The following is a 24,073-nucleotide window of genomic DNA, read 5'->3' on the forward strand; positions in this document are numbered from 1 at the left end:
TGTGGAGCTGGAGGAACATAGCAGGCCAGGCAGCATCAGAGGAGCAGGAAAGCTGATATTTTGGGTCAGGACCCTTCTTCAGAAAGCCTTTTGGATGTTCTGCCTTTGTTTTAGCTTCTTGATGAAAGCTGGGATAAAATTACCTTCTAACAACATAGTAATGTTTTTTGGTTGAGAATAAGAGAATAGGAATTAGTGGTATTGAATATCTGTTGCTTAGACTGAAAGATTTTCCATGGAAGCTTAGAGTAGCATTCAGTTGTTCAATGTCATTAGCTGAGGTGTGTGATTTCTATAGTTGAAACTTCAATGTTACTTTATCTAGTTACCATTTTGTTTTTGTGTACATTTTTTAAAAAAATGAAAGACATTTATGTAGCATCTTGTATAAGTGATAATGGGAACTGCAGATGCTGTAGAATCCAAGATAACAAAGTGTGGAGCTGGATGAACACAGCAGGCCAAGCAGCATCTCAGGAGGACAAAAGCTGACGTTTCGGGCCTAGACCCTTCTTCAGAGAGTATGTAGCATCTTGTCACTTCTTTAGAATGTTCCATTTTAATCTGTTTTAAAATAATCTGGAGTGTTTCATCCTTCCTCTTCTGTCTATCCATCCTGTCTACCAATCCATTTAATGTTAGAGTTTTTCCAGCTAGCCCAAAAACAGCTTCTGCAATTTTTTCTCAGTCATAGGGTGTGGGTGTCTCTGGCAAGGCCATCATTTATTGCCCAGCCCCATAACTGCCCTTGAGAAACTGGCAATGAGCACCACTCTCCAGCGAAAGCACCCCACTTCTGACTTTGTGATGGAGGGAAAATCACAAATAAAGATGGTTGGATTGAGGATACTATTCTGAAGAAACTCTGGCTGTGTTGGCCTCCAATATCTACGCTGTTTTTCTTCTATGCTTCTTCCATTCAGCTGAAGGGTTACTTGACTCTCAACTCATTAGAATGTTGTTTTGATGTCAAATGCGCTCACTTTTTCACTTCACCTTTGAAATTTGGCTGTTTGTTTGGATGAATTCTGTTTAGACCAATGCTATAATGAAGTTTGGAGCAAAGTGATTCTGACAGAATTCAGACTGAAAATTGGTGGGTAAGTTATTGATCAGTGAATGCCATTTGCTGGTATTGTCAATGACTCCTTCCCTGGCACTTTGAATATCAATGTGGACTGATGGAGTGCTGTTGCCAAATTGAATTTCCCTTTTTTGTAAGTGCATCATATCTAGGCTTTTTTTTTGGATCGATGTTAATATATCACTAACAAACACTTTTAGGTTAGTGGTGAAGTTAGTTCTAAAGTTCTCGGCACCACAGACAGCTCTCAATCTTTTGTGGTATCCAAACACAACAATAGTTTGATGTTATGTGGAAGAAATCAAATCAGCTCATAATTTGTCTTGTGAACCTCTGGAAGGGGCCACAATGAATAATCCGTTCAATACTGATTGTTGATTTTGATTACCAATGCATCAACTTGTCTTGTATTCATATGCTGATCTCTGCCATTGTTGATGATGTGAATTTTCATCCTATTATTTGTATAATTTTCTGCCACTAATCATGGCTGAATGTAGCAAGAATGTAAAGTTTTCATCTGATCTGTTGGCCTTGGGATCATTTAGCTCTTTTAATAACATGCTGTTTCTGCTGTTTTGCATACATGCAGTATTATAACACTTAGAGAGAGGGTTACGGCAATTCATGAGGTTACAGATAGTAGTGAAGGGCTGCTGATAATTGACCATGTTCCTCATTGATGTCCAGGTTTTGGCTGCCAAACTGTTATGGCTTAGCATGAATGCAAAACTCTGTGTGCAGATTTGGGGTGCTGAGGATATTGATAACATTAATTAATAATAGTCCATTCCAGGCCATAAGCATGTCTGTCCATTAGAGAGGAAATTGTCCCTTTCCATAAAACTGGTTATAGCCCTAGTTTAGCAGGTGCCTTTCCACAAAATGTTGTTCTCTGTGACCATGTGTACTGAGCACATGGAAGTGGCTATTTTAAACCTAGTCATTCCCTGATACATAATTTCTGATTAAATTTAAAAATTTGCATTTATATGGTCACACGATGTTTTGTCAGTAGAAATAGGCAGAAAAGCTAATCTAAAGGAGTGAAAGAAGGAATATTGGCCAAAGAGTATTAAAAGACAAAACAATTTTCGGAAAGACCTGCCAGTGAATAAAATGTGTGCAACTGAATGTTCCAGATTGAAATGAAGTGAGGGAGTGGATAAGATCATAAAGTCTAGAAATGGACACTGGGTGATTAAAGTCTGAATATAGGCCTACTGACCGAGTGTGATACTTCAATTTAGAAGTATCCAAGGTATTAAATTTTAATACTTTGGGGAACAAGGTGTTTGTGACAGAGAAGGGGACAGAATGTCAGCAACTGCATTTTTGGATAAACTGGAGTTTAAAGAGAACTTGGCAAGGAGGTTACTAGATGTCCTTTGAACTGTTTGAAGAAGCCTGTGAAGTTTTAGATTAGGCATTTGAATGCCAATAAGACAAAAGTCAAAACCAGACTCCCACCAAATCTCCCTCGCTTCAATGTTTTGGGTTGGTCCCTGGGACAGTTAATCGCTTCTAAGATCTCAAAAGATGAGCAAGTGACACAGTGGGTAATTCTGCTGTCTCTCAGTGCTAGGGACTCAGGTTCGATTCCAGCCTTGGGTGACTGTCTGTGTGGAGTTTGCACATTCTGCCCATGTCTGCATGTGTTTCTGTTTCTTCTCACAATCCAAAAATGTTCAGGTTGTGTGGATTGGCAATGTTAAATTGCCCTGTAGTGTATAGGGATATGTAAGCTAGATGGATTAGCCATGGTAAAATAAGGAGTTTTGGGGGATAGGATGGGTCTGGATGGGATGCTGTTTGAAGGTGCAAACTTGCTGGGCCTCTATCGTAGAGAATCTATGACTCTTAAGATTACAGAATCTGCTAGATACCCCTATCAGCAACTATAGACTTGCACTTGATTCAAGCCTTCACAAGCTGCTCCTTTGGAAGAAGGCTTAGATGAGTCTTCATCGACAGATGGACACAAGATTTAAGTTGCAGTGTATAAAGCAGTTATGCACCTGACTCTCTTGTATGGCAGCAAAACATGGGTGATGTACTGCCAACTCCTAAGAAAGCTCCAGATATACCAAGAGTATTGCCTATAGAAGATGCAATATTCAGCTGATGGACTGTTGCGTGAGCAGACGATCATCCAGGAAATAGCCATTCTGTGCATAGAATTGACCATCCTTGCCTGGCAACACCACTGGGCAGCCACTGCATCAGAATACTGAACATACTCCTTCCAAAGTGTGTTCTGTACTTCGGGTTCACGGCTGGTCAAAGTTCACATGGTTACTTGTGGAAAAGTTTAAGAAAACCTTGAAAGCCTACCGGAAAAAGATTGGATAACAAAGTGTGAAGCTGGATGGACACAGCAGGCTAAGCAGCATCTCAGGAGCACAAAAGCTGACGTAGCTCTGATGAAGGGTCGAGGCCCGAAACGTCAGCTTTTGTGCTCCTGAGATGCTGCTTGGCCTGCTGTGTTCATCCAGCCCCACACCTTGTTATCTTACATTCTCCAGCATCTGCAGTTCACATTATCTCTGGAAAAAGATTGGCTTTGATTACTACAGCTGGCAGTAGGGTGCAGTTCATTGTACTGATGGTATGCACTGTCAGCAAAATATAGGGGGCATGAGGCAGGGTCGATAACAATGGCTGAAGACATGACTGGAAGACTAACTGACTTTTGGATATAGACTTTTTTAATGTCGCTTTTCCCTTAACATTTTTACTTTTCTTTTCTCACCATCTTTACATTTTGGTGACATTACCTTTTTTCTTTTGCGGTGACATTACCTTTTTTCTTTTGCAGTGTCCTTTTTCTATTTCTTCCCCTTTCTCTCCTGACATTCCCTCATTCCCACCATCCCTTTCCACTCGCCTGCCTAGCCCTTCCTCCTCATTCACACACCACTTCCCTCTTGTCTGCTCAACCACTCCCTCTAGCTTGCCCACCCTCAACCTCTCACCCACCCAGTTACCCCCTCTTTCCTACTACACAACCCCTTGCTCACATCTCTCTCACTGTTGCTTGTTATCTCGCAGTCATGGTCTTGCTCACCCTTCCTCACACTCTTACCTGCCTCCCTCCCCCTGTCCATTTCCCTTCTCTTACTTTATTTCTGGCAGCTGTTATCCTTTCTCTGTTATGATCCCAGTTGATGGCATTATTTGACCAGTTAGATTGTGGGTAATCAGTTACCATAATGTTTAGCCGCTGAAACATTCACGTGAAATTGCAGAAGTTCTTTAACAGCACAATATGCACTATCTCAGAAAAAGAACTAAACAAGTAAAACACAACATTTCTCAACTCTTCAAATCTTTGCTTAGCTGATGCTTTTCAGTTCCTTTTCCTTTTTAAGCTGAGATTTTTTTATGATTCCTTTGGGTCTACTGGCATGAATTTATCACAGCTCCTTCTAAATCTCTCAGTTCTAACAACTTGAAGACTACATGACAATTTATCCCAGCTTGGAAATTCCACACTAAAACACCAGCTATGGTGACTGGTTTTCCTGAGCTGACTTGATGTTCCAAAACAAACTGTTTTACCTTCTGAATTGAACTTTAGGTTGTTATGAATGGAGATCTTGAACCTTCTGTTCTGAAGTCAAAATTAACCTAACTGCCATAGTCAATTTATTGTATCTGAAATAAATTCAACAGTTTTCATGTTTAATGTGTTAACAAAGGGATGTTTTAAGCCTTATTAAAAAAATGTATTTGCGTCACCGTTCATTGACTTTCTGCCCCTTTCAAAAAGAGAATCCCTTCACTGGACTAACCAAAGCCCATCTGCCTCTTTTTTTTTTGAAAAATAAAATGCAAATTCCAAAAAAAAGTTTATATTTTAATCACAGTGACAAAAGCAAAGTGATGTGGAATAAGTATGGGCTTCAGGCCACAGCATAGAGCCAAGTTAGGATAGCCTTGACTGAGATGAAGCTCATTTTGGTCTTTGCACCTATGTAAGCTCTCTGAAAGAGCTATGCATTTAGATTTTCCGCATGTTTTCGATTTTTTTTTTCACCTTTGCTCATTTTCCTTTATGTCTTTAATGGATTCAGCTCCTAGCATTGTTCCTTGAAGGGTATTCATTTTTGAAGGGAAATCTATGTTAAAAATTGTATAAAAACTCTCCCTTTAATGCATTTATAGGGTTCAAATATCCTGCCGATCAGAAACCTGCAGCATACTATTTAAAGATGAGCTGTGGCAGTGAGATAATAAGGAATTTGTTTGAACTGATGGAAAAAAAAGTGGAGCGTTGATACCAAAGGTTTCATTCACAAACTAATCAACTCTTCAGGTTGACTTGAGTTTGAGTAATGAAATGGAAATTAGAGTAATTTAAGAGTTGGTTGGAATTTTGGTGGGGTGACTAGGAGATTTTCTAGACAAGTGTTTATGGTGGGGCAAACGGCATTTCTCTTCTGATCTTGATTTTGTGATTTCATAGCTCATATTTCAAACAGAAGCCCTAAATGGCTTTGTTAATGGCATGTCTTATGTTCTAGGATTTCAATGCAGTATAACCTCAGTGTGGAAATTATCTCAGTTGTGAGACTGATTTATTCAACAACATAATTAACTCGGTCAAGGTTTCAAAAAATTGTGTCTTGTACTGGTGGTACTTCATTGATTTTATTAAGTTCTCTTGGAACTGAAACTTAAGGTCGCCGTTTCTATCTATGGTGATTGCTGGGAGAACAATCTATGCCCATAGAGGGGGAAAAAATATCAGAGCTGTATATTAACATATCAGCTAATTCAAACTCCTCTACAACCCAACTTCTGTGCATTTTTGATAACTATTTTGACATTTTGTACAATTTTGTTCCAGTTACACCGGTAATTTGCATTTGAATGATTTGAAACATTTAATAACCTAAATATTTTGCAAAAATACCTTCCTTGTCAGAAATGATGTCAAAAGCCTCGTTTATGTTTCTGTAATTAATTTTTCCTACAATGAGAGGTGTACTGTTACAACAGTATATCTATATTTTGTTAAGGCATTTCATTCTTTCTCCTGTAATGTTAGTTTGAAACCTCACACATAGAATTGAGCTCGGTTGAGAATTAAATAAAGCCATTAGCTGGCCCATCTGCCCAGTTCTGTGTCTTGAGTAGATCCTAGTGACTCTTTCTAGGATCTTGCAGACGATCCCACCCTCGGCAAACTGTCTGTGTGGAGTTTGCATGTTCTCCCCGTGTCTGCGTGGGTTTCCTCTAGGTACTACGGTTTCCTCCCGCAGTCCAAAGATGTGCAGACCATGATTTGCTGTGCTAAATTGCCTGTAGTGTTGAGGGATGTATAGGTTGGGTGGGGGATGGGTCTGTGTGGGATGCTGTGAGAGTCAGTGTGGACTTGTTGGGTGGAAGGGCCTGTTTCCACACTGTAGGGACTCTGATTCCAATCGTGCTTGAAATTAGGAATATGAAAAATGGAATGCAAATATGATATTACGCAATCATGACATTTGTTATAATTAATGTTACATGTACTCCAAATAAATAATATTCAGGTGGTTCTTTTGTTAAGGAAATAAAACTTGTACTTTTTGGAGCACTGTTCTATATCTCAAGACAAACCAACGTGTTTTATAGCCAAAGAAGCACTTTTTGAACTGTTGTTATGTCAGGAAATGACAGCTAACTTGTACGAAGCAATGAGGTACGTCCAGATAATGTGCTAATAGTGTTGATAAAGGGATAAATATTGGCCAGAATACTAGTAAAATCTCTTAAATCTTTGAAAAAATACAAGGGATCCTTTTCGGGTCACCCTGAGTGAACTCTCCAAATACAAGTCCCATCCTTATTCCACCTCAAGTGCTTGGTTATGGATGTGCAATCAAGAGAGATCTTTTAAAAAATTCTTCTTTGTTGCCAGCCTGCCTCATTCAGATCTGCATTTATTCATACATTTACCCATTTAGCTGAACTGGACAGCAAATTGTAAATTTTCTGTTGCAATCTAACTGTTATCAGTTGAAATTATCCTGTGAGCTAATGTCAAGATGTACTTAGCCTTATTCTTTGTTTACATATTGAAATGCATAAAACTTGCAGCAATAAGACACAACTTTGAAAAACACAGGAGGTGCTTACACAGGAACATACATGCTGGCAAGTATCTTAAACACCTCAAGTAACTTCTGACTCTATAATCACCCTGAAATCTCTAACTTTCAAGTTTTACTGTCAATGGACCTTCATTTTATAATTTTTCTTTGGACAATTTGGGTGACAGTTATTTTGACATGAAACTAGTAATGTGTGCCAGAGTTAGAAAACTACATTGAGATTAACAAAAACTTGGATTTAACAAACAGCAGAATTGAAAAGAAAAGTCATGTGTTTGTGCAGAGCTGGAATCTTGAGTATGATGTGATCAAGAATTACATTCAATAATTTGGTATATGAGGGAGTTTTCTGCAGTAAGGGAAGATGAGCTGTCTTGCTTTTTACAAAAAGTAGTGATGCAAACTAGGGAGCTAAAGTTGATGAAGTCTGAATGCTGAAGGCCTTGAGCAGTAACAACGTGTGTTTGTTGGTAATTGTAGAACTTGGGAGACTGAAAGCAGAAACTAAAGGCCAGTTCTCTCCAATTCCTGAGAAATGCTGTTAAGGCAGGCGTAGCAAAACATTGTATTGTGTTCACATCAGACATAGCCAATATGGTTTTGTCAAAGAGAAATTGACAGTTTTGTTTGAGCTCTTTGAGGATGTAACAAGCAGGCTGGATAAAGTGGAAGCAATCAATATTGTGGATTTGGATTTTCAAATGGTATTTGATAAGGTACTACATTATATGTTAATGAATAAAATACAAGCAAAGAACCTGCAAAGCAGTACATAGATGAGTGGAGGAGGGCATCACAGCCGTGCCAGATTAGGTCCTTTGCAATAATATCTTTTTTTAATTAAGGGTGCATAGATAGAAATTGAGAATAGGAATTCACCTGTGTACAATCCAAGGATTGAATTTAAATGCTGCTGCATTGACATTGTGTGATATTTCCATAAAGCAATAAATTTACCCATTGGCACATTCAACAAACCTGGAGATGTTTCATTGAACTTTAGTCTGCTGGAACATAAAGTATAAACCAGCCTTACACTCATGTGATGCTGCTTGGCCTGCTGTGTTCATCCAGATGTACACTTTGTTCCCAAACTTTCTTCTGATGTGTGGAGACATCCTGGACTTTTCTATTTTGCTATTGAGTCATATGACAATGTGCAATAGTTAATTAGATATTATATTTTTATCCTAAATATATCACTAACTCAATGCACGCTTTAGAGTGGAGCCTAAGAAGCAAATGACACTACTTAAAACCATTCATTTTCTTGATTTATTGCACTTTGTTTTATTCTAAGATTCTTATTCAGTGCCTTGTCTTTGAGAGGATTATTTAGTAAACACTGAAGTATTTTTCTCATCAATCTGCTTTCATTTATTTAAATAAAGTCTGATAAATGCAAAACAAAAACTTCAGGGCCTGCCTACCCCATTAGGAACTAGAAGTTTGTTCTTTAGCGCAGAAGCATCCATCTGTAATATTATCCACTGCTTGAAAATCCCTTGCAGGAGTCTGGCTTTTCAGAACTGAACAGTAAATGTAAGCATCTTCCAGATAGGGAATCAGAATCACCGATTTTTTTTTTTAACTGTTCTACCAGAGAACCTCTACAGTGTGGAAACAGGCCCTTAAATCCAACAAGTCCACCGACCCTCAGAGCATCCCACCCAGACGCATCCTGCATAACCCACCTAATCTACACATCCCTGAACACTATGGGCAATCTAGCATTGCCAATTCACCTATCCTGCATATCTTTGGACTGTGGGAGGAAACCAGAGCACCCCGGAAGAAACCCACACAAACACGGGGATGATGTGCAAACTCCACACAGAGTTACCCGAGGCTGGAATCAAACCTGGGTCCCATGTGCTGTGAGGCAGCAGTGCTAACCACTGAGCCACCATGCCACCCAAAGCAGAGTCTGTACCACAAGCCTCCAATCAGGACTCAAAGCGTGCAACTAGCGGCAAGGATCTGATGGTATATACACTTGGTCAGTATGGGGATCGAACCCATGACCTTGGCGTTATTAGCACCATGCTCTAACCCAAGCTGCAAGCTGACTGCCTCTGTAACGAATAGCAGAGGATGGTTGTCAATCCATCAACCTCTGGGTTATGTGCCCAGCACACACTCACGGTGCCACTCTGCTTTTGAGTATTTCAAGTATTTTCAGCATTTTTCAGTTTATATTTCAGATTTTCTTCATCACCGTAATTTTGCTTTAGTGCAATGAACGTATCAAACCACCTTATTTTAAACTGCTCTGTAAATTTCCTCTCCTCTCCCTCTCAATCAACTTCACAAACCTACAGCTGGGCACATAAACCTTTGCAACAGTGCAGATTTATTTAAAATGACTTGTACATGCAAAAACTTTGAGAACATCCTCTGGAATCTTGCTAATTCTGAGACTATATGCTTGCTTTTGGAAATTTATCTTGAAATTTAATGATCTCAAAGTGTATCTTTGGAGCTAGAGAAGGAATAGGTACAGGAAACAATCAGCGCAACTCTTTATTTTGTTAAAAAATCTCAACATATCAAATAGTTTCAAACCGAAATCATATCTATATCCTCCCCATCTCATAATTTAATCAGATTGTACAATATCTGCAGTTTCTAAATGGTGTGTGTGAAGTCTTTTTTTAATTTAGGGACTGCTTTGTTGTTTTCCATGAACAAAAACAAAGCCCTGAAGAAGGGTGATAATCGGAATGGCAGATGCTGGAGAATCCAAGATAATTAAATGTGAGGCTGGATGAACACAGCAGGCCCAGCAGCATCTCAGGAGCACAAAAGCTGACGTTTCGGGCCTAGACCCTTCTTCAGAGAGGGGGATGGGGTGAGGGTTCTGGAATAAATAGGGAGAGAGGGGGTGGGAGAAAGGTCTTCCCTGGACTGACCTATCCCCTCCCTACCTCCCCACCTATATTCTCCTCTCCACCTATATTCTTTTCTCTCCATCTTCGGTCCACCTCCCCCTCTCTCCCTATTTATTCGAGAACCCTCACCCCATCCCCCTCTCTGATGAAGGATCTAGGCCTGAAACGTCAGCTTTTGTGCTCCTGAGATGCTGCTGGGCCTGCTGTGTTCATCCAGCCTCACGTTTTATTACCCTGAAGAAGGGTGACAGGACCCGAAATGTTAACTCTGATGTTCTTGTCACATACTGCCAGACCTGTTGAACTTTTCCAGCAACATCTGTTTTTATTCCTGATTTACAGCTTCTGCCGTTCTTTCGGTTTTTGTTTCCTTCATGTTGTACTCCTTGTGATGTTTCCACCATTTCAGCACTCACTTTCTACCTCAATGCGACCAAAGGAATATTTCTTTCTCTGTCATTCAGATGTTGATCGGTGTGACATCCCAGTCCCTTTTGAAATTAATGTACTTTTGTTTAAAATTAATTAGGTGTGCGCACCTATGTTAATGTTTTGGGAAAACTATTATGGCTTAGCACATTACCTGTAATTAGATTCCCTACAGTGTGGAAACAGGCCCTTCAGCCCAACAAGTCCACACCGCCCCTTGAAGCATCCCACCCAGACCCATCCCCCTATAACCCACACACCCCTGAACACTATGGGCAATTTAGCATGGCCGATCCACCTAAACTGCACATCTTTGGATTGTGAGAGGAAACCGGAGGAAACCCACGCAGACACGAGGAGAATATGCAAACTCCACACAGACAGTCGCCCGAGGCTGGAATCGAACCCGGGTCCCTGGCGTTGAGGCTGCGCTGCTAATCACTGAGCCACCGTGCCGCCCCAAAACATTAAGTACTGTTCATAATTTTTTTGTAATCTCTCAGTAATTCATTTAGCAAGAATTTGGTCCTCAAAGAACGTGTGATCACCTGAGTCATGAGTTGCATTCTATCCATTGCTAGACGTCACATTTTCTGCTCTCAAACAAATTGGAAAGCAAGTTGCAAGCAACTCTCTCATATTCTAGAATACATTTTTTTTTCAATTTCTAATCAGTTAATTTTTCAGCTCAGGTAGCAGAAACCTAGTCATTAGGTTCATGACCCGATTTAAGACACTGAATGCAATTATTCCCTTGTCATTTTTCTCTCTTGCAAACATCTTTTATATCTCTGTTTATTCTGCTGATCAAAAATTAGCATTTTTCTCTCAGGGTGCTCACACTTGGGAGAATTATTTCAGCTAATTTTCTCAACGTTGGTAGAGTTTAGCATTACTTAACATTTCTGTCCCATACATAATACAGCTTCTTTGTAGTGTAGACTTTTACAACATCTACATAACAAGGTTTAAGGCTGTTTCTAATTAAAAGCTATGACCAATATTTAAAAACTTTCCCATTCTGTAATCATAGCTCCATTTTTGTATTTGTGCACTTAACTCCTGTTTTCCCATTTCACCATTAGTCTCTCTCCTTGTCATTTTTCTCTGATTTTGACAACTTTGATGTTCCCCTATTGATATGAGCATTCAGTTTAAATAAAGATGTTCACAAAAGAGATTTCTGATGAAGACAGAAGTGGAAAAGAGATTATATGTAAGTAACACCTGTTCATGTGTCATGGATGTGTGAAAGTTCTTTACAGTAAGTGATATGCCTTTTAAATTTCGACACCAAGGCCGTTGTTGCAGCCAATTCGTGCATAGCAAAGTTCCATGATCAGTAATAAATAAAGATGTTTGGACAGTGTTGGTAGAGGGATTAATGTTGGACAGAGCACTGAGTGATTGCTTCACTGCACTTCAAAGTCTCCTGAGTTTGTTTTCATCCTCCTGCACAAGCATAGTAGGCCTTTTGAAAAAGACAGCGCCTCTAACAAAGCAACAGTATCTCAATGTTGCAGAGAAGTATCCATCTATACCCTGTAATCGAGTCATACAATGAGAGTTGAATCCTTAATCTTTTGACAGAGGTGTGACTGCTATTAACTGAGCCGGGGCTGACAATTTTAAAGTCCTTCATATTTTTAGATTTGTAAAACGGGAGTTTGAAAATATTGTTTGATCCTTTTTAATTCAATTTTGTGAGGCTAACTAGTAACTACCTGCAGATGTTCAGTTGGTTTTGCTGAACAACTCCAGTAACTTTGATAACCCTATTGTCAAGTCAAAGAAAATATGTAGAATGTAAATATCAAAATTTTGTTGTGATTGAATCCAGTGCAACTCCAGGGTATTTTTACTTTTGAGTAATTGCCACTTTATGATAGGCAGATGTATTTTAACAATGATGTTCTTATAAAAGCTAAGTGATTTTGATATCCTTGTTGATAGAAAATTGTATTATGTACAATAATTTGTCTTTTAGATTTATTTTTAAATGGGCTTTTAAATATTTGTATTAGTGTTCCGTTGCCACACCTGATAGACTTTTTACAGTAGCACTGCTGCACTCCATTCTTCAGTCTTCTTACAGAAAAATTGACTTTCTCCTAGAGTATATCTCAATCTCTGATATTTTGGACACAATATCTGCATGCTGGTTATGCAGCAGCAGAGGACAACAGCTGTGGTTTGGTTTTTCTTCTTAAATTTTAGATGACAGATGTTCAGCACAGGCCATCATTTGACTTGATTAAGATTTGACTTCGACCAGGCTCAAAATTCTTAACAGCCCAGATTGAATATAGGTGATTCCAGACATAAGTATGAATTTAAAAACCTCCACACTAGAGGAGCCAATTAGTACTCAATTAAACTGTAAGTAGAATGTTACTGTTATCATACAGTCATTATTTATCTTTCCTGCTTTCACCATAATAAATGTAATTTTTATTTTCTCCCTCCTTCCTGCCGTATTTTATTTTTCTAACCCCACGCTTCTTTGAAGTGGCTCACTAAAATATGCTGCTAAGAACAGAGGGAGCCCTTTTGTATATAGTTCTTTACATGAGTGTCAGCAAGCTATCCATAAATGGGGCTATTAGCCTTGGTCCAATTTGTCTTCCCTCAATGTCAATAGATTTGCAGCAGGCATCATCCTAAACATTAAGATGGTAAACATAGGTTTCTTCATCCTTTCCCAGGCTCACCTGAAGCCAATGCTTGGGCTGTACTGCTAACTCTGCATCGACCAGACTGTTGAATGTGAAACTACATTGCTCAGTGCCACTCTCTCTATACTGAATATGGAAGTGTTAATGTTCCAATATGGATGCAAGGTAGTTTAGTGAACTTTCATCCCAGGTAATTGTGATCATGGCTGTAGTCATTGCATCTGGATGACAAACACTGAAATGGACATATCATATAACAGATTCAGTTGTTTGAATTGATCTTTTGAGATCTGATGTCACAAATGATGCTTCGATTTAGATCTCGCTCATTAGTAAACTTTTCCTAGACAATAAAATGTGAGGCTGGATGAACACAGCAGGCCAAGCAGCATCTCAGGAGCACAAAAGCTGACGTTTCGGGCCTAGACCCTTCATCAGAGAGGGGGATGGGGAGAGGGAGCTGGAATAAATAGGGAGAGAGGGGGAGGCGGACTGAAGATGGAGAGTAAAGAAGATAGGTGGAGAGAGTATAGGTGGGGAGGTAGGGAGGGGATAGGTCAGTCCAGGGAAGACGGACAGGTCAAGGAGGTGGGATGAGGTTAGTAGGTAGCTGGGGGTGCGGCTTGGTGTGGGAGGAAGGGATGGGTGAGAGGAAGAACCGGTTAGGGAGGCAGAGACAGGTTGGACTGGTTTTGGGATGCAGTGGGTCGGGGGGAAGAGCTGGGCTGGTTGTGTGGTGTAGTGGGGGGAGGGGACGAACTAGGCTGGTTTAGGGATGCAGTAGGGGAAGGGTAGATTTTGAAACTGGTGAAGTCCACATTGATACCATTGGGCTGCAGGGTTCCCAGGCGGAATATGAGTTGCTGTTCCTGCAACCTTCAGGTGGCATCATTGTGGCACTGCAGGAGGCCCATGATGGACATGTCATCTAGAGAATGGGAGGGGGAGTGGAAATGGTTTGCGACTGGGAGGTGCAGTTGTTTGTTGCGAACTGAGCGGAGGTGTTCTGCAAAGCGGTCTCCAAGCCTCCGCGCCTCCGCTTGGTTTCCCCAATGTAGAGGAAGCCGCACCGGGTACAATGGATGCAGTATACCACATTGGCAGATGTGCAGGTGAACCTCTGCTTAATGTGGAATGTCATCTTGGGGCCTGCGATAGGGGTGAGGGAGGAGGTGTGGGGACAAGTGTAGCGTTTCCTGCGGTTGCAGGGGAAGGTGCCGGGTGTGGTGGGGTTGGAGGGCAGTGTGGAGCGAACAAGGGAGTCACGGAGAGAGTGGTCTCTCCGGAAAGCAGGCAGGGGAGGGGATGGAAAAATGTCTTGGGTGGTGGGGTCGGATTGTAAATGGCGGAAGTGTCGGAGGATGATGCGTTGTATCCGGAGGTTGGTAGGGTGGTGTGTGAGAACGAGGGGGATCCTCTTTAGGGCGGTTGTGGCGGGGGCGGGGTGTGAGGGATGTGTTGCGGGAAATACGGGAGACGCGGTCAAGGGCGTTCTCGATCACTGTGGGGGGAAAGTTGCGGTCCTTAAAGAACTTGGACATCTGGGATGTGCGGGAGTGGAATGTCTTATCGTGGGAGCAGATGCGGCGGAGGCGGAGGAATTGGGAATAGGGGATGGAATTTTTGCAGGAGGGTGGGTGGGAGGAGGTGTATTCTAGGTAGCTGTGGGAGTTGGTGGGCTTGAAATGGACATCAGTTACAAGCTGGTTGCCTGAGATGGAGACTGAGAGGTTCAGGAAGGTGAGGGATGTGCTGGAGATGGCCCAGGTGAACTGAAGGTTGGGGTGGAAGGTGTTGGTGAAGTGGATGAACTGTTCGAGCTCCTCTGGGGAGCAAGAGGCGGCGCCGATACAGGCATCAATGTACCGGAGGAAGAGGTGGGGTTTGGGGCCTGTGTAGGTGCGGAAGAGGGACTGTTCCACGTAACCTACAAAGAGGCAGGCATAGCTGGGGCCCATGCGGGTGCCCATGGCCACCCCCTTAGTCTGTAGGAAGTGGGAGGAGTCAAAAGAGAAGTTGTTGAGTGTGAGGACGAGTTCAGCTAGGCGGATGAGAGTGTCGGTGGAGGGGGACTGGTCGGGCCTGCGGGACAGGAAGAAGCGGAGGGCCTTGAGGCCATCTCCATGCGGAATGCAAGTGTACAGGGACTGGACGTCCATGGTGAATATGAGGTGTTGGGGGCCAGGGAATTTGAAGTCCTGGAGGAGGTGGAGGGCGTGGGTGGTGTTACGGACGTAGGTGGGGAGTTCCTGGACCAAAGGGGAGAAAATGGAGTCCAGATAGGTGGAGATGAGTTCGGTGGGGCAGGAGCAGGCTGAGACGATGGGTCGAGCAGGGCAGGCAGGTTTGTGGATTTTGGGAAGGAGATAGAAACGGGCCGTGCGGGGTTGGGGAACAATGAGGTTGGAGGCTGTGGGTGGGAGGTCCCCTGAGGTGATGAGGTCTTGAATGGTGTTGGAGATGATGGTTTGGTGCTCGGGTGTGGGGTCATGATCGAGGAGGGCGGTAGGAGGTGGTGTTGGAGAGTTGGCGTCTGGCCTCGGCGATGTAGAGGTCAGTGCGCCATACTACCACTGCGCCACCCTTGTCTGCGGGTTTGATGGTGAGGTTGGGGTTGGAGCGGAGGGAGTGGAGGGCTGCCCGTTCTGCGGGGGAGAGGTTGGAGTGGGTGAGAGGGGTGGAGAGGTTGAGGCGGTTAATGTCTCGACTGCAGTTGGAGATGAAGAGGTCGAGGGAGGGTAGGAGGCCTGGGGGTGGTGTCCAGGAGGAGGACTTGTGTTGGAAGCGGGTGAAGGGGTCAGTGGAAGGAGGGTTAGGTTCCTGGTTGAAGAAGTAGGCATGAAGAAGTAGGTTACGTGGAACAGTCCCTCTTCCGCACCTACACAGGCCCCAAACCCCACCTCTTCCTCCGGTACATTGATGACTGTATCGGCACCGCCTCTTGCTCCCCAGAGGAGCTCGAACAGTTCATCCACTTCACCAACACCTTCCACCCCAACCTTCAGTTCACCTGGGCCATCTCCAGCACATCCCTCACCTTCCTGGACCTCTCAGTCTCCATCTCAGGCAACCAGCTTGTAACTGATGTCCATTTCAAGCCCACCAACTCCCACAGCTACCTAGAATACACCTCCTCCCACCCACCCTCCTGCAAAAATTCCATCCCCTATTCCCAATTCCTCCGCCTCCGCCGCATCTGCTCCCACGATAAGACATTCCACTCCCGCACATCCCAGATGTCCAAGTTCTTTAAGGACCGCAACTTTCCCCCCACAGTGATCGAGAACGCCCTTGACCGCGTCTCCCGTATTTCCCGCAACACATCCCTCACACCCCGCCCCCGCCACAACCACCCTAAGAGGATCCCCCTCATTCTCACACACCACCCTACCAACCTCCGGATACAACGCATCATCCTCCGACACTTCCGCCATTTACAATCCGACCCCACCACCCAAGACATTTTTCCATCCCCTCCCCTGTCTGCTTTCCGGAGAGACCACTCTCTCCGTGACTCCCTTGTTCGCTCCACACTGCCTCCAACCCCACCACACCCGGCACCTTCCCCTGCCCCCCCCCCCCCCGACCCACTGCATCCCACAACCAGTCCAACCTGTCTCTGCCTCCCTAACCGGTTCTTCCTCTCACCCATCCCTTCCTCCCACACCAAGCCGCACCCCCAGCTACCTACTAACCTCATCCCACCTCCTTGACCTGTCTGTCTTCCTTGGACTGACCTATCCCCTCCCTACCTCCCCACCTATACTCTCTCCACCTATCTTCTTTACTCTCCATCTTCGGTCCGCCTCCCCCTCTCTCCCTATTTATTCCAGCTCTCTCTCCCCATCCCCCTCTCTGATGAAGGGTCTAGGCCCGAAACGTCAGCTTTTGTGCTCCTGAGATGCTTTTTGGCCTGCTGTGTTCATCCAGCCTCACATTTTATTATTTTGGAATTCTCCAGCATCTGCAGTTCCCATTATCTCAGTAAACTTTTCCTGGTGGTTGGCAGGTACAAATTTGGGCAAACAGCTTTTGAACAACAATGTTTCAGTGGTGCTGATGCTTATCTTTACTTGTCTCACTTTACTTCCTTTCAGCTTCGCATTATAAGGTTTGCGTCTTCTGTATTTTTCGACATCAATATTATTTTCTCCATCTTGTTCTGTTACTTCTTGTGGTACATCAGGTTGATTAGGATTGGAGAATCTGAGAAGGATTAGATCTAAAGAGTGCAGTTTTCTAGCAGTTTGTCTCATTTATGTGCTGGATCTGATAGACAATAATGATCCAGCTGTGGTAAGAGAATGAATGCATTATTAAAGTTAATTCACCCTTTCTTCCTCACTGCTCACCTCCATAGAATGTTGTCCACAAAGGTTTAGTGATCTATATAGTGTAGAGATTCTTTTTCTTGAAATCAAGGTTTGAGTATGGTGCTTAGTCAAGGGGACTTCTAGGTACCCTGCAATAACAGTATTCATTCAAGTTGAGTAAGCAGCCATTCTCATTGAAATATTCTCACAGACAAGGCAGGATGTTGAATGAATTGAATGTTTTACTTTTGACGTAAACTCTAAGATAAAAACTAAAATGTAAAAAAGTTTAAAAAGAAAATTTTTATGAAGTAGAAAAAAGAAGTAGTTAGCAGATATCCCTCTTTCAGGGCCAGTAAATCTATCTCATGGTAATTATGAACTTCGTATACTTCTGGAGTCTAATTTTGCCCCCCCCCCCCCCAAGTGTTTTTATAAATGAACTAATGGCATAGAATTGAAAGTTCGCAACAGTTCAGTGATTTTTGAATTGTACTTTTGGAGCCCTCAACATTATAACCTCTGGTGAAGAATAGAATTACTGACAGCCTTTCTTGGATTTCTTTGTTAAACTGCTGTGCAAACTATAGAGAGGGAGTCATTTCAGAGCAGTATTGATGGTGATAATTTGCAGTTTGAATTATTGTTGTAAAATAGAGGTTTCATTCTTTCCACTTATTTGTATTTCCCATCGTTCATCAAGCCAGTAGGTTTCTACAAAATAAATCAACTTTTCAGCTTTCTGCAATGCCAAACCTTACATTTCACATAGTGGGATAAAATCATCTGTAGCAAGTTTGACAGACTGTTTTATGCCACTTCTGGTTATCAGTTCCATGGAAGTCAATCAGCAAAAGATTAAAATAGCTTGCCACTCTGCTGTCATCCACCTTTCTCTATCACTTCGTGTTTATAATTAACCGAAAAGAGCAACTCCATCCAGAGCAGAGATTGTAACTAATTGTTTTTACTTCCTGTGGGTGACAGTCCTCAAAATTGAAGGCTGTCTACTTCCCCGTCAATACTGAGTAATTTGCCCCAAGTAGATGTAACTGATTGATTGAAGTCAGTAGTATTCCTCTGAATGGGAAGCAACAGTGATGTTAAAAGTGATGAGGAACCTTTGAAACTGGCTCACAATTGTAAAATGCAGTATACTGATCCAGCGGGAGGGGTTTAGCTGTGATGTAACATATTACAGAAATACATAAGATAAAGATGAATTAAAAGTTTTTAGCTCAGTTTTATTGGGAATTATTTGGAAAATGTGTCTATCAAAGCTATATAGAGAAATTAGGTTACTGAATAAAAATCATTGCTGTGGTGGAGTTTTTTTTAATCTGCTCTTGTCATGTGGGCATTTAGCTAGGTCAGCACTTATTACCCATTCCTAATTGCCCTTAAGGAGCTGATGAACTGCCTTTTTGAATTGCAGCCATCCATGATGTAGGGCATCAGAAAGGTAGTTCTGGAATTTTGACCCAGCGTGCTATTAGTGGTTGGAAAAGTGGCAAATAGTATTTAATTTAGAGAAGTGTAATAAATTTCAGGAGGGCAAACAAAGCTAGGGAAGACAGATGAGAGTGAGAAGGATAGTGAAATCAAAATATCTTGAAGTGCATGTCCACAGGTCCTTGATAACAGTTCACGAAGAACTGTATAAATTCTTAGGCCACAACTGGAATTTTGTGTGCAAGGGCATTATTGCTCTGGAGTAAGTACAGAGAAGTTTTACAAGAATGATGCCAGGGCTAGAAAATTACAGCTGTGAGAAGAAAGATTGGGGTAAGGTCATGTTGCTCTTCTTAGCACAGATTCAAGCCTATAGAATTGACAGGAAAACTTATTTCCCTTCATGACAATGTCAATTACCAGGGAGTATGGATTCAAGATGATTTGCAGAGGAGTAGAGGGACTATGATGAAAACTTCTGTTTCCCTCATAGGTGGTGGTTGTTTGGAATTTGCTGTCCAGTTTGATGGTGGAGGCAGAAACCTTCGACTCATTTAGAAGGTAGCTCAATCTGCACCAGAAATGCTGTAACCTGCAAGGCTACAAACCAAATGTTAGACAGTGGGATTAGAATGAGTAGCTAATTTTTTTTCTTTCAGCTGGCGCAGACATGATATGCTGACTGGCCTGTTTCTGTGCCGTATGAGTTATGTGGCAGCAGTGAAGGAATGCCAGTATTGTCCCAAGTGTAAATCGTGTGTGCCTTCAAGGGGAATTTGCAATTGATGGCGCGTGGACTTGCCTGTTTCCCTTGTCCTTCGGGGTGGTAGAAATCGCAGATGTGGACGGTACTATGGAAGAACCTTGGAAAGTTGCTGCTGTGCAAAATGTAGATTGTCATTGCTGTCATTGTGCATTGGTGATGGAAGGTGTGACTGTTGAAGCTGGCAAGTGAAGTACCAAATGGGTGGACTGCTTTGTCCTGGACATAGGTGCACCCGTACAGGAAGGTGGATTCCCTCACATGTTGATGTGTGTCTCGTAGGTGGTGGATAGGCTTTTTGGAGTTAGAATTCCCTAGCTCGAACCTGTTGTTGTTACCATAGTTTGCATACGGATAGTTCAGCTTGACTTCTGGTCAGTGGTAACCCCAGAATGTTGATTGTGGAGGATACAGCAATGGTAATGATATTGAATACCAAGCAGAAGTGTTTAGATTGCCCCATGTTGGAGATATCATTGTCTAGCACTTGACACTTTATATGCCATTTAGCAAGCGTCCCCTAATTATTATTCAGGACTTGGTGCATTCAGACATAATCTGCTTCAGTAAGTGAGGAGTGATGAATAGTGCTAAACCAAATAGAATCATTAGCAAACATCTCAACTATTAGCTTCTTTCTTCCCTGCCCATCCTCCCTGCTAGATATGTCAGTGACTGATAAGTTGCTGAGGACAATGGTTTCTCCTTCTTGTTGAGTCCTTCACTACCTGCTGAAGGTCCATTCGAAAGGTTGTGTAGAATTATCTACATTGCTTTGGGCCCGGAATCATTTACAGGCTAGACCAGGTAGATTTCCTTCCTTAAAGGCCATTAGTAAGCAAAATATTTTGCAATTGACAGTTATGATCAACCATGTTTAATAGCACCTTTTAAAATTGATAAACATCCCAAGAAACTTCTCACAGATGCAACCATAAAATTACTGTTAGATTTTTAATTTCAGCTTCATTAAGGTTCCACCACAGGAATGTGTTTGTTTGCATATCCAGTATGAATTTCTAAGTGCTGACTTTTGTGCAGACACATTGAGGTTAATGCAGATGAATAATTTGGGATGGGAAGGAGCAAGAGGAAGTAAATTGCAATCATAAAATCATACAGCAGAAAAAAAATGTCATTAAGTCTATTTTATCTGTGCTATCTCTTCTAAGCAGTATCCTATTCATCCCATTTCTCCTACTCTTTCCCATTCCTGTAAATATCTTCAAATCTAATAATATTAATATATAGTATATGGAGTGAGAGGACAAAAATAAGTTGCTTTGAGAGAAATGTCAGTAAAGTTGGGTAATAACATTGCAACATTGGTATTCTGCATAATATTATTTGCATAATATTCTTTTAAAATCTCTGATCAAACTTTGGATCTTTATCACAAATTTCCATTTTTAGCTTTGAATTAATTTTTATGGTTGTATCTCTATAAAGTATCTCAGGATGGTTTTCGATTTTAAAAGAGCCTTTAAGTGTAAATTGTTATTGACATAATCAAACACTTCTCGTGACACTGAAGGTAACTTACAACAGCTTTTCAACAGAAGCATTCTTCATCCACGTTCATCCAGTGCATTATGGGGAGTGGAAAAAGTGATGTATCTTTTATTTCATTTTTAGTGTTTACCTCATTAATTTCAGACTGAATAATTTGGTAAGACTTCCATCCTTCAGTTTGCAGATTGTAAAACTAAAGAAAGTGCTGGATTATGCTGTAAATTTTACAGTCATTTCACATACAAACATTAGGGCATCAGTATATTGTGCTATGAGTAATGATCCATGGATTTCTATTTGAATTTCCTAACCTTGGACTAAACAGTGTGAAGCAAGGGTTAATCAACAGTAACAATCAAGTTTTATTTCTCAGTTCAATACAGTTATTATTTAAGCCACTTATATTTTCATGGTTGAACTTATTCTGATTCTTGATAATTTTGTACATTTGAAACAGAAGTTCCTTGTAATGCTGATTATGATTGTAGCCCAATGAATATTCGATTGCACTATTTCTGGATTTTGACTTTGGAAGTATTCGTGGAATTGATCATTTTGTTAATGTTAAATAATTTCTCAGAACATTCAAACTATTTTGGGGTGGATGAAAATCTGGGCCCTGTGGCAGTGAGCATTCGACGAGAAAGACTGGAAGACAGTAAGGAGCACGGAGCTCAGTACAACTATCGTATCATCCTTCGAACTAGTGAGGTGAGATTGTTAAATCTTCTTGTGTCTGGCTCAGTAACTATTTAGTTGCATTGGAATTAAAAGTACTCATTGAAATTGCCACACATCCCAAATGCAATATGCATGTATCTACATATTCCATTGATGCTGCCATTGTTCTTGATTTCACTAAAGAAAGACTTCCACCTATATAGCTCTGCCTCACATTTTCACCTTTCTTGAAGAACATGATGTACAATTACTTGGACAGGTAGTGACAGTTCAGCAGGAATAAGTAACAGCCATTTTCCTCCCAGCACATCAAGTAAATGTTAACACTAGTTAGTATTAACTCTGGTAATTTTGATTTGAGGGAAGAATTACTAAGTAGTCATTCTTGTGAACTCCTTATTCTTTATTCAGATATTCCTGCGTGATGTTCAGTTTGGACTTTCATCTGCAAAACATGTGAGCTGGCCTTGTATAACATCTCATCTAAACCACAACACCTTCAACAATGCAGCACACCCACACCAAATTACCGTAGTCTTGTCCTAAATTATGTGTTGGAAGCCCTTGAGTAAGTTCGAACCTAGAGGTGTGTGCAGTTTACTGAATCTGTGTGGTAGTGATATTTTGGCTTGCTGCAAACAGCCTCTAATTCCAAATGTCAGTATCTACCTGGAACTCAGCCCTGTCACTTAATCAAGCGATTGCACGTTGAACGCTCACATGCAAGATTTATACTGACCAATAATTATAGACAAAGCGCAAGAACAAAAGACTTGAATCACACCAGTGAATATACTGTATCTCTTGAGATAACACTTAAGGGTACACAGTAATTTAGATGAAGACACTGCCCGTTTTGAAAGGTCTACTACTGTGATAATGCAATGTCTTACCATTATTACAGGTTGGCTTTGGAAATTCTGTAAAACCATGTGGAAAACAAGATCTGCTCTCTCTCTCGCGCTCTCTCTCTCTCTCTCTCTCTCCCCTCTCTTCCCCCCCCCCCCTCCCTCGCTCGCGCATGCGCTCTCGCTCTCCCCCCCGCCGCCCCCCCCCGCTGTCCTCCGCTCTCGCTCCCACACCTAGTTTTTCAATGTTGCTAACTGACCTTTCTCAGAATCAACATACTGTCAGTGAAGCAGCTAATCTGTGACTGATAACTCATGCTAATTTGTAGTTATTAAACCAGTGATGTTTTATAATCAGCCAAGTCATTTCAGCAATAAGTGATTTGTTTTCCACTTGAAAGCCAGTATTATTATTGACTCTGGGACTTCTTTTGTGATAATATAATCTGTGAACAACAATTGACATTATCCTTACCAAGTGTGGAAAAAAATTGTCTGTTATATCACAACGTGCCAAATGCCTGTTCCAATTTATTATTTTGAACTGGCTTGTGATGCTAGGATCACCAGTCAGAAATTGACTAATACACGCATCCAGGATCAAGTTTTGACATGAATTTTTAATTGAAAATTGTGGAAAACTAAATCCTCTAAGGTTTATTTAGTTTTCTAAAAACATTTTTATTACGTATTTTAACACAGAATATCATTTACATAGGTGCGCTCTTAAGACTTTTGTTTATTGTAACAAGTACAGCAAAAACAGTTGGACCAGGTATCATCTTTTGCCCCCTCCACACTGACTCAAAAAAACTCCTTTGAGAGTGACTGAAAGATTGGTGTATCGTCAGGTGAGAAAAATATACTGAAGTTAGTTTGGATTAGGAAGCTGAGGATAAGAACAAGTTTAAGATACATATTGCACTGCAGCATTGCATGGAAACAGACTTATGAACATACAAACAAGGAACAAGTATAGGCAACTCAGCCCTTCAAGCCTGCTCCATCATTCATAGAATGATAGGATTTTACAGGGCAGAAGGAGGTCATTCAATCATGTCTGTTCAGGCTCCCAAGAGTGTTAGCCAGCTAGTCCCACTCTGCAGCCCTGTGTCTGTTGTCTCCTAACCTCATCACTTGCAAATATATAAACCACCAATGGAATCTTCCTTCACCACTCTCCCTGACAGCGCATTCCAAATTCTAATAACTCTGAATAAAGAAGCTTCGCCTGCTCATTCCTGGCTTTCTTACTGACATTTTTTTTTAATTGTTACTGACATAACTACTAAGGAAACAAAATATTCTTCTTTACCCTGTCAAAATT

The 24,073-nt window shown here is 41.5% G+C and overlaps 1 protein-coding gene across 12 annotated transcripts in view; it reads left to right on the forward strand.

Moving 5' to 3' along the window:
* The window catches only part of sipa1l1 (signal-induced proliferation-associated 1 like 1), a 323,672-nt gene that overhangs the window by 190,296 nt on the left and 109,303 nt on the right, over nt 1–24,073 (forward strand). For all 12 annotated transcript variants that reach the window (XM_048537173.2, XM_048537174.2, XM_048537175.2 and 9 more), the window contains one exon: nt 21,798–21,928. In XM_048537173.2, the coding sequence (XP_048393130.1) occupies nt 21,798–21,928 (131 nt within the window). The remainder of the gene's footprint in view (nt 1–21,797; nt 21,929–24,073) is intronic.

The sequence above is a fragment of the Stegostoma tigrinum genome, chromosome 10, assembly GCF_030684315.1.
Source record: "Stegostoma tigrinum isolate sSteTig4 chromosome 10, sSteTig4.hap1, whole genome shotgun sequence".
Classification (NCBI taxonomy): domain Eukaryota; kingdom Metazoa; phylum Chordata; class Chondrichthyes; order Orectolobiformes; family Stegostomatidae; genus Stegostoma; species Stegostoma tigrinum.